General features: G+C 37.4%; 1 protein-coding gene across 2 annotated transcripts in view; it reads right to left on the minus strand.

Moving 5' to 3' along the window:
• The window catches only part of LOC107091972 (plexin-A1-like), a 312,667-nt gene extending 306,410 nt beyond the window's left edge, over positions 1-6,257 (minus strand). For both annotated transcript variants that reach the window (XM_015386230.1, XM_015386229.1), the window contains exon 1: positions 4,882-6,257. In XM_015386230.1, the coding sequence (XP_015241716.1) occupies positions 4,882-6,054 (1,173 nt within the window). In that variant the 5' untranslated portion in view covers positions 6,055-6,257. The remainder of the gene's footprint in view (positions 1-4,881) is intronic.
• Between the last annotated feature and the right edge of the window lie 4,954 nt (positions 6,258-11,211).

Consider the following 11,211-nt stretch of genomic DNA (forward strand, 5'->3'; position numbering starts at 1 on the left):
CCCAAAACATGATTAGCCTTCATTTTCTACTCACCCCCATGCTGAACAACACTCTGGAGTACTTTTTTGATATCTCAAATGCATCTGGAGATCTGAGAGGCTTCTTGCTGTCTGCTGACATTCAAATAATGGAGGTCTATGGTGCCCGAGACAGAAAGGTCCATAAAAGTCCACAAAAGACGTGTCAATATTCCTCCATACTGCTATGTATGGAGGAATATTGTGCCCAGCTCGGTATCTGATTTTCATGTCCATTATTGTCAACATTTAGCCTTTTATTATTATTTTTATTATTTATTTTTTTTACAGAATTTCTATGAATGCTATGCTGTCCTGATGCCGGAATGTATTTGATTGTAAACTCAGTATTCACATTTTCTGTACATTCAAGTTAATTCCCCTGAAATACCACAGATTATAAGTTCTTATCAAACAAAAATAACTGTTTAACCTCCAGCTGGTTGATGATAAAAGTTGTTAAGCGTCTGGTTTAATCAGCTGATCTGATCAACCCTGACAAGATTTAAACATCATTAGATGTTTTTATATGTCTGCTTGCATCTTACATTTTTAAACCACATTTTTACACTTTTTCACATCTTCACACAACTACAGTACATTGACTAAGATATTCCATTACAGCAGGGTGCAGAACTCTTAAAATAATCGGATGTCAACATCTTGAATATTAGGCGACAACATACCCTTATTATATCAAACATGCCCTAAGGTGATGTTAAGGTTTAAAAGCCTTGAGGTGAAAAGAAATGTTTGACTCTTTACTCTCTGAACCCAGCATGACTCTTAAATTGAGCTGGTATAATATCTTTCCCATGATGCTGGTGAAGGAGCAACGAGCTGTCACCGCTCTCTACAGGAAACATTGAACATGCCTGTTCAGGGAGATCATAAATTCATCACAGTGACATCCTAGAGCAAGCTCTGCTGACTCGACCTTGATCGATTGCAGGCAGGACGACAGATGGCCAGAAAGGACAATCATATATAACTGTATGGCCATTAGCATAATTACATGCATATAGGGAACAAGTCATGGTACAAGCCCATTTTAGGGCTGTTAAATATCAGGGGGTGAGTGTCAGAGGTGCTCTAATAATATTTTTAAATTAGTAAACCAGTAGGTAAACGCACAGAAGTAATCTATATTTGAAATGTAGAATTCCAGCACACGTCATCATTGGCTGTTCAAGATGGTGACAATAGGACACCCACTTATAGCTTTAGGAAAACTGCAAAGCATGAAAGATTCCCATAAATGATGAAGCCATAACCTACTTTGTGTTGTTACTCTGTTATTACAACAGCATCCACAACTGGGAAGATAATAAGATCCTGAATAACAATAATTGCCTTCTATTGAAAGAAGTCTTATGACATCAAATGTGTTTTGAGGGTTCATGACATCTGATTTACATGCAAAGTCTATGGAGGATAGCATTTAGCATCAAAAGGTCCAGCGGCACGGTTTGAGCATCGGGTGGAGAGCATTTAAGAATCCAGCATCTGAGCGTCAACCAATCAGAGAAGCTGATCAAGGAGAAAGACACTACAGGCAAACCATGATCGCTTCTGCAGAGTTGTCAGCACTGAACTATGAAAAAAGTATATCAAGGAGTTAAACTCCNATCCTGATGATATAACTGCACAGCTGACGTTTTGTGGTAAACCCTTTTGCTTAAAACTGCTTTTTTTTTCCTACTCATCAAAGCAAGTTGCACAAATGTCCAAGTTGAAACGCTGGAGACCATTTTGACATAAATGTGTTTGGTGTGCAGACACCAATAGATTGAAACGTTTTTGAACCCCATGAAGAAATGTTTTTGATGCAACTCTTAAATAGTGATAATACAATTATTTCAACCACTCTAAATTTCCTCTTCAAATATGTTGAGGAAAGCTTTAACAAATGATTGGAAAATAACTGATGATAACTGCAGGTAAGACTACGATATAGATGTCTGAATCCTGCCATACTTGGCAGCCTTTCTGGTCCCTCTGCTTTTGAAAGTGTATGATGCCTCTGTATCACAACATGTTAATATGCAGGGGAAACAATCAAGCAGGGATAATGAAGTAACAGTTACAAACAAATTCTGCTTCGCATGAAGATGTGAGTCCTGGTTTGTCGCCAAGTGAAATCTTTTGTAGTTTTCTTCTCATGGGAAAGCAATCAGACTACCAAGTGAACCAAAGAGGGGAAATTAAACCTGTTCTACGGATCTGTATCTGATATAAAACATAAATCCTCACCGTTTCAATGAGTAACCGGAGCAGAGCGTTTTGCATGTACTACTGCAATGGCCTTACTGTATGTACCCAAAGCATGCTGACACCTCGCTCCCTCCCCCTATGGCAAGTCAATTTAACATTTTATAGCCAGTGACCATTTTTTTTATAAAAAATGTGTTCATTAATTCTTTATCTAAGGTGAACGCCTCAGCTATCTCAAATATAATGTTTCTTAGGAAAACTGACTTAGCATTTTTCATTTATTCATATCAGGTTTGCAGCTTCACCTACTAATACATCAAACCAAACCTGGCTCTCTAGACTATCGTGTATGAAAACACCTTGAAACCTTAGTTTAAAAGATGAATGTTTGGTAAGTTTACAACCTAACTGAGTATAAACACATTTCTCAACAGGCTTGTTTATCAGTTAATTTGAAATATTGGTGAATTTACTACGTCAATTCTACTATGAACAATCGAAAACCAGCAACATGACGACTCACCCTACAAACACAGTATTTGTAATTCATCCACAGGGAAACATGCTGTAAAAGTCACTCTTAATACATGAAGATAAAACCTTTATATGACCTATTCTATTAAGTTGCATGCAGACTTCCTCAATATTGTGTTGGTAAACAGGTTACTATTATAGTGTCCTCTTTATGAAAACTTGCATTTTTTTTAAATGTGATATTTCCAAACCAAATTGATAGACTCTCACTTTATATTTAAACACTTTAGTCCACACATTCTGTTCCTCCTGGTTTCTATCTGGCTTTCAAACATGGCTTTGGTTCTTTTGTTGCAATCCCAGGCTCCCACTTATCACCCAGATAACTTCCTTCAACATTGTATGTTCAGATTTCAAACAGCCTACAGATTTGCAAACACAAGTGTTTAAAGAAAAGCAGATGATAAGGTGTAAAGAAAAGAAGAGACCCAAATAAAAAATAAAGAGAGTGAGAAAAAACAGCAAAGACAGAGTAAGGTTAAAGGGGAAAACCAAAAAGACTATATAAAAGAGATCAAAAAAGAAAGTGATGAAATAAGATGCTGAGAAGTATGAGGTTGGCAAAATGAGAGAAATCTCCATGGAAATGATGGAAGTGAAGTAAAAGATAGGAGAGAAATAGAAAACAGAATAGCAGAGACAGCAAGAGGATACAGAGGCAGAGAGGTGTGGAGTAGTCCAGAGATTTATGGCAGGTTGTTATGGAGCACCGACTGAATAACGGAGGGTGAGACCAGGTGAATTATTCATGACTATACTGGGGCTGAGAGTGTGTGTTGTAAGTAGGTGATGGGAAGCAAGTGAAACACACAAATACTAACTTTCCCCACAGAAACCTCGAGGAACTGAATAAAGCAGTGAGAGGCTGTCCAAAGCTTAAGATCAAATTATAAAGGGACACAACATCCCACAAACCTGCAGAACGGAGAGGTATTTGGAGAGCTCTGAAAACAGGAATCCTGAAGGAAATTAAACTTTGATCTATCTGGCTCTTCTTGATGTCAGTGCTGGAAATGTTCCTTTTAATCCTCCAGTACCTCCTAAGCAACAGTCAGTTTAGTTCTAGATATCGAAGCTTCTTTAGATTTTTTTTCCAACTGAATGACAATCAGACTGGAAATTTTTCATTTTGGAATAAATACCACATTTGCCTTAAGCGGATTAGAGGAAATGTACTGCTTTGGCTACCCACTCTCCCTCTCTTGTATATCACTGGCATAATGGTATTGCTCTAAATGAGCATTGCAACCTACAGTTTCTCTACTTTGGTTCCAACATGCAAGAGAGTTTTTTTTGAGGATTTAAATACGTTTTGTAAAATATTTTTCAATGCAATATTGCGGAAGAAGAGATATGAATGTCAATTTTCGTTTTATATTTTAGTTTTAATGCTTTTTTGACCTGGATTATACAAAAAATACTCAAATATTATAATTAGGTTACTGATGGGAAATGAATGAATGTCAGAAATGCTACATCTAATTTTTATACTACTCAGCGATCGGACATCTAAGTGCTTACACGGTCTGAGTAACAAGCTTCTTTAATATGAATGGTGTTAATATAGGAAGAAGACCTTAAGTTGTTTCTATTCAAGATAAGTGAGGTTAATTAGTGTTTAAAAAATGGATTTAAATTTTAAATCCTTTTTTTTTTATTTTAAAAGGAAAAAAACATTTTCTGACGCAAGACCCAAAACATTTACTAGTTATTCATTCTGTCATCCAAGAGGGGGAAAGGATGAGAGAGCAAGAATTTCAGAAGCCAATAGAAAGGCTAAACAACCTTTCGAGGTTTTTTCAACCACTTTTTTACCAGATTCCTCTAAACAAAAAAAAACAAAAAAACAAATAGCAAACTAAAATGTCATAACAGCCTAATTTTAAAGAAACCCTAATTAATGACGCTTCAAACATTCCTGGGCTAAAGAAGAAAACAGAGTCAGAAAAGTTGAACTGATTAAACAGTTAGAAGAAATTCTCTAGAAGCATAACAGCGATGCAGTACAGCCTGTGTTGAGCTGCTGGCTCCACAATCTGTATGTGTATGGATGAGCATGAAATCTATATTCAGATCACAAAGGCACTTCTGGGAAATACTGTCTCAAACACTCACCGAGTTGATGCAGGCCAGCTCCTTGTTGAGCAGCCAGGGAAGGGAGAGTTTCCCCTCTCCTTTGTAGCACGACTGAATCCTTTCTTTAATCTTTTCCTTTATCTGCCTCATTGTGAACAAACACAAAGCTGACTCTTTGGGCGGCTTCTCTCTGTTCTTCTGACCTTGGGCAAATACAGTGAAGAGAACCTCCTCGTGCTCTCGAATGCCAAGGGAACGAGCCAAGCGCGATCCTGGTCGGGCCAAATAAGCATCCTGAACCAAGCGGTACTCCACTCCGTCCTTAGTGCAGCCAATGGGGAATTCAACATACGAGTAGAACTTGGGATCATCAACGCATAAGCGGACAATCTTGGAAGTGAAGAACTGTTCGCTGTTTGCGTCTGGTGAAGTCAATTGGGTGTCAAGTTGTAAGGTGAGGTAATACACAAACTGCTCACTGTTGAAGCCATAAATGTAGTAGATGTCAAACGCTGGGAACTTGGACAGAGTGTCAGAGGGAATCTTAAGCTGGGAAGACACAAACTCGTCCTGGTACACAAAGCTGAACATGTCAGCATTCTCCTCGTTCGACATTAGCTTGCGACTAGATAGCGTAGGGAAATACTCAGACTTTCCCTTAATGGGGGTGCCAACAAAGAGTTTGCTGCCCCCACCAAAAATATCAGGTGGGATCACTACGCCAGACATAGTGTCTGGCTCTGCAACGCTGGATAGATAATGCTCTTTACGGTGGTGTGGCTCACCAAGCTTAAATAAATCATCCAGGCGCAGGAACTGGCATATTCCCTGGGAAGTACTCCCACACGCAATTAAGCGGTTGTGGGCAGCATCAAGTAGCAGGAGTTTATTGACATTAGAAGTCTGCACTAGCTCATGTGGGCATGACTGGACACCAGGGGGAGGGTAACAGCGAGGGTTGTCAGTAACAGGCCCAGTAACGTGGCTCCGCAGCTTGGTGAGATTGCTGGATAGCTTGTAGATCCAATTGACAGCACCCAGGTAAACCTCTCCCGTTTTGTTGTGGACCACCAAATGCGTGAGACCACCTTCTGGCGGAGAGAAGGAGAGGAGAGAAGAGACAGGAGGGGTGGTTGAGGTGGAGGTCTGGGGCAGGCAACAAAGAAGGAGTAAGGGGAAGATCAGAAGGGGTGGATTAAGGTGTGAGGACATGGTGGTGAGGGAAGGGGAGTGTGTGTTAGTGTGTATTTTTGAGATTGCAATCTGCGAAGCGGTCAGTCAGTGCCTTATAAGACTGCAGGGGAAAAAGATGGATAAAAAAAAGTCTTGAAGTAGTAATCTTCCTGTTCTCTTTTATCCTCCACTCCCGTGTGGATTTATATCCTCATCCCCTGATCCTCAGCGTCGTCCACCATCAGCCCTGAAAGCCAAAGAAAGAAAAACATTAGCAAATGTCTCAATTCCTTTTATACACACACATATATATATATATTTTTTTCTTTTCTTTTTTTATTCAAATATCTAATTGGTATAATTTAGTGATGATAAACAAAAGACAACGAATGATGGCACAGACTCACCAAGACCGTGGATAAAGACATTAATCTAAAATATAACAACTGGAGGTCTATTTCACTGCCTTCTCTGCTCTGCTTGTACCTCTGTGTGAAATCTTTTTTAAAAACTAAACAAAACCTTGATCTGCTGTGTTTTGACTGCCTGAAGGTATAATATGATTCAGCTAAAAAAGTGAACACAGTTACTTTCATATCATAAAGCCTTGTGATTCTTTTATACAATCTTTCTGATAAACAATTAGTGTTAGCAACCATACTTTTTTAGCTGCTTCATAAACTAATAAATCTGATTTTTTGTCTAAGTTTGCATACAGTTGTTTTTTTGTTTTTTTTCAGTTACAGTTTCCTGGAGTACGAAGAGCCATAAAGCAGTGAGAGATTCTCAGTTGCAGGATTACTGTCAGACTGGTGCCCCTGGTTCAAGAAATAAGTAAAAATGTCTTAAATTACGTGTTTTTACCCTTGATTTGTGTAGCTAAATTAGATAGTTTGCCAATGAAATTAGTAATTTTTACTCTTAAAATAAGTTAATCAGATAATATGCACTTGAAATAAGACAATGCAATTGTGTTTTCTTATTTTAAGTGTAAATTGTCTTGTTCCATTAGCAAAATGTCTCTTTTACCGCCTCAATTCAAGAACAAATGCAGTTATTTTAAGAAAAAATGACTTATCTAGATTTCCAGTGTTCAGCTGATTTTAGCCACGTATCCAACTGATTTAAAATGTGGGAGACCGTTCTACTGTAAATGGGTGGAAACATAATAATGCCTTTAACATAATAATGATAAAGGCTCCATTCTATACTAAAATATGTATTCTGCTAAAACATTGCAGGTTGCTCCAAGTCTTCCAAGAAGAAGTTTTCCTTTGTTTTCAGATATTGGCCTTAATTTGTGTGATGTCATCGAGGAGGGTTTGCCTCGTGCCTTTAAGTTTCTCTGCTTTTGCCCTTTTTCAATGTTCAGTTCAATGGGTGAATTCAATAAGAACCCAGAAAAGCAACATTTTTACTTATTTCAATGCAGTTAAAGTGCATGTATGTAGAACCAGAATTGTTTACTTTAGACATTATAGATGCAAGGCCATTAAGAAAGTCTAGCTTGTATTAAGTAAATTGTTCTAAAGTTTTGCAAGCTCAGTTTCTGGTTTGATCTGTGTAGATTAGGTCTAGAACCAGGCACCAGGCTAAAATCTAATCAGTTTAGATTTAGGAGGATGGTCGTATGAAGGCCATCAGAGTCAGAGATAATGTTTTACTCTTTTTGCTACAAATGTTCTGAGGTTTGCGTCAAAGCTGTACAGGGTTGCAATTGTTTCAATGGAAGCAAGCTCATTTACTTGGAATCTACTAATCTCAGCTGGTAATAGGTATACATCTAATTAAAGAGATGCAAGTAGAGTAGACTTGCTTAGCGAATAATATATACATTTCTGATAAAGGTCTGACTAGCTGTTAGTCTTCCATATGTTTATTCTCCCAACTTTTTTTCTACAAAGTCAAACAGAATAATTCTCCATATCAACTATAACTGATATAAACTTCACATAAACTCATTTAAATAACTGATACAGCCTGTAAAGATATAGTTTTTGTCAGGTCTCAGATGGGGGCGACTCTAAATATTTAAAATATCTAAATTTACAGATTTATAATGGATCTCTTCAGTGTTTCATATTGCCTAGTTCATATAGTCTGACTATGTGAAGTACTTAGCATGTTTATTTATTTAAATACTGCATTTTTAAAGAGACGCACAAGAACCCACATAAAGAATAGGAGGAACAGATCAATTACAAGCAGGGTAGTATATAAAAGCAAAACATATATCTACTTGGAAGAAGTGGAGAAGAAAAGGAAAAAAAAACAATCCACCTTTTCAAACAAAAGAACAGGGCAGGGAGAAACCATCCAAACTGATAAAGCAGGAAGACGGAGAGAGGGACAAAAGTGAAGGCTATTTGGCTTTACACCAGCAGAATATAAAAGCAGTGGAGATGGTGAGAGCAGATTGCTATGAAAGCTAACAAAAAGAATGAGAGATGGACCATCCATCCACTTCTTATTACAACCATCCATTCATTCGTTTTCAATATCCGCTTATCTGATCAGAAAACACGAGAAGCTGGGGCAGTTTTTAAAATACAATTGAGGAAAGGTAAGGTCTGGAATAATAGCTCGCTCCTCTACATGCACAAGAATCGACGCAAGAAACAGGAATAATCTGTGGTTTCTAAGGACAAGGCTATAAAAAGTCAGGTTGGAAAATTTATTTTATTCCACAATAATAATAATAATTTTAAACCAAACAATGACAACATCTATTGATATGACCAATAAACAGCCAGAACTTTAACCCTTTTTGCACTTTTTACTTATTGCACTCATACTGCCAGACATTTGGTCTTGTTCTAATAAGTCCCAAACATCCTAGTTTACTTACAAGGGAAGCAAAAACAAACAATAAATCCCAGAAATCAAATATAATAAACATACAGATCTATTATAAACACAATTGAATGTGAAATGCTTTGTGCCCAACCAGAGTGAGCTACTGGCATACATGTTCTCAGAGTTAGAGAATGTGATTAGTCCCCTTTAAAGTACAAGAAATGTCAAATAAATGTAAATTAATAAAGTAAAATATTATAATTTTTTGGGAATAAATGATAGACCTTGATACCAGAAGCCAGTCCATACCTCTTTATAGCAGTGTGTCTACCACTCTTTATTAATTCACAGCCAGGATCAGATCACAAGGCGCAGGCTTGTGTCATAAAAGCGTTTGGTCAGCAAAGTATTCCCGTCTCCAATTTCTGCTTCTTTTCCTCCTTTCATTGCATTCCTCTCTCTCCCTCTCCTCTCAGACACTTTGCTCTCTGTCAATGGTGTCTTTCATCTCCTGCCCAGCCATGATTACAGTGGCCCCGATGACGATGCTGCTGCCTGTCCCATCAGGACAATCCAGCCACTGTTAGTGTTTCAGCCGCTCACACTAAAAGCATGCAGCATAGATGTACAGTACGCTGTCCAAAACCATTTCAAACACATTAAAGAAGCCTCAACACACCAATGCTTGAGATTTACAAAAATAAAATGAGCTGACTGCTTATTCCTGTACAACAAATAAGGAAAGAAAATACATAAAATACTCTAAATACATGAAAGTGTGGCAATTCTTGACAATTTATGTTTTATGATCTACTGTAGAAATGCTATAAATAGCATGAGGTATTGACTTGCTAGGATATGGTAACCAGTGAAACTGTTCTGTGATGTTCTCTCCCGATGTTTGACTAAACTAGGACAAACAGATGAGAGGAAGAAGGAGACGTCCACGAACAGGAAAACTGGGTAGGGATTTAAAGGTCCGTCTTTGAAACGCTGAGTTAGATCAAAAAGAGAAAATGTTCCTTTTTTGTAGGAAATTTGTTAGAACAGTTATTGTAGACACATAAATGATAAAAGCAAATCTGAATGAAGATATGGGACAGGATGTTCTAAAAGGGTCCAAATTTCCATCTGTGTACTCAAAACTACCCATATTTAAACATCAAACAGCCTTGCAATGCTGCAGCAACTTGAAAAATGAAATATTTTGGGGCAAGATCTGAAGTATGAAGATATTACACTACCAAGATTTCCAAAGTCAAGATTTTGAGAGCCTTTAAAACAACACAATATAACTTTAAAACCAATTATTAGCTTAATTTTAGTTATATTAAATGATTGTTTATGTTAGTTTACAGTACTTGGTGCATATTGTTCCTCCATTTGGTCCGCACTTCACAAAAACCCACCTAGGTAACTTGAGAGGCTGAGATCCGTTGATGGATCTTGGAGTTAGAGTGCGTCTTTATGGCATTCTGAGCTTAGTGTTGCTTTAAATGAGACCAAAGAGACAGTTAAGGTTAAAATGTACTAGATAAAAAAGAAGTACAAATAAAATATTATGTAATCCTTCATTCAAATATTATTTAGAGCCAACTTTTGCCTGAAAAGTTGACAAAACAGCTCTGATGCATGATCATCTGATGCATGATTACTCATGAGATGAGTAACTGCTGTTGGCACATCAGTTTCTGGCACAGTGAGCCAAAATCTTAACCAATATATTCACACCACTCCTTTAGCACTGAGCTCTCATAAGTTTCTATTCCAATTATTTATACAAACATAAACAGAAGCATGTCCAGGTGTATTAACCAATACATTAACTCGGTATGTATATTACATATACTTAAAGTCCAGATAGATCTAAAGTTAAGCACAAGATTTGAATACATACTGACACATTTCCAGGTTTACCGGTTAGTCTTAAACACAATCTGCAAAGAAGAGTGAAATCTATGGCGACAGGAAGTGGATTAAAGTACTTGAAACTTTGGCCTACTTTGGTTACCCTTTTGATTAAAGCAAGTGACCCCTAGAGAGACGCCGTCTTGCATATAATCACTTGCATAATCAAGTCGCTACACTTTAAGCAGGTTTTTCAGCTTAGTCTTTAAGATTACATTTTTTTGCACCTTGCACTGAAGGTTGTATTTATGTGAACTTTAAACCTGTTGGCAGGTGACCTTTCAAAGCAGTCAATTTACATGTAATCAAGCCTTTGCCTCATAATTACTGACTAGCTTTTTTAAGGTTAGGTTTACAAATTATACGTGTTTTTTTAAGAGGTTCGGTTTTTTAAAGATGGCAGAAAAGGTGAAAGCTTATCCTTTTACAAAGGATCAGTGATTGTATTTGAACTTAAAGGTCTTTTAAATTGAAGTTTAAAGTAGGTAGGCT

This window comes from Cyprinodon variegatus, unplaced genomic scaffold (genome assembly GCF_000732505.1).
Source record: "Cyprinodon variegatus isolate N-32 unplaced genomic scaffold, C_variegatus-1.0 Scaffold360, whole genome shotgun sequence".
NCBI lineage: Eukaryota > Metazoa > Chordata > Actinopteri > Cyprinodontiformes > Cyprinodontidae > Cyprinodon > Cyprinodon variegatus.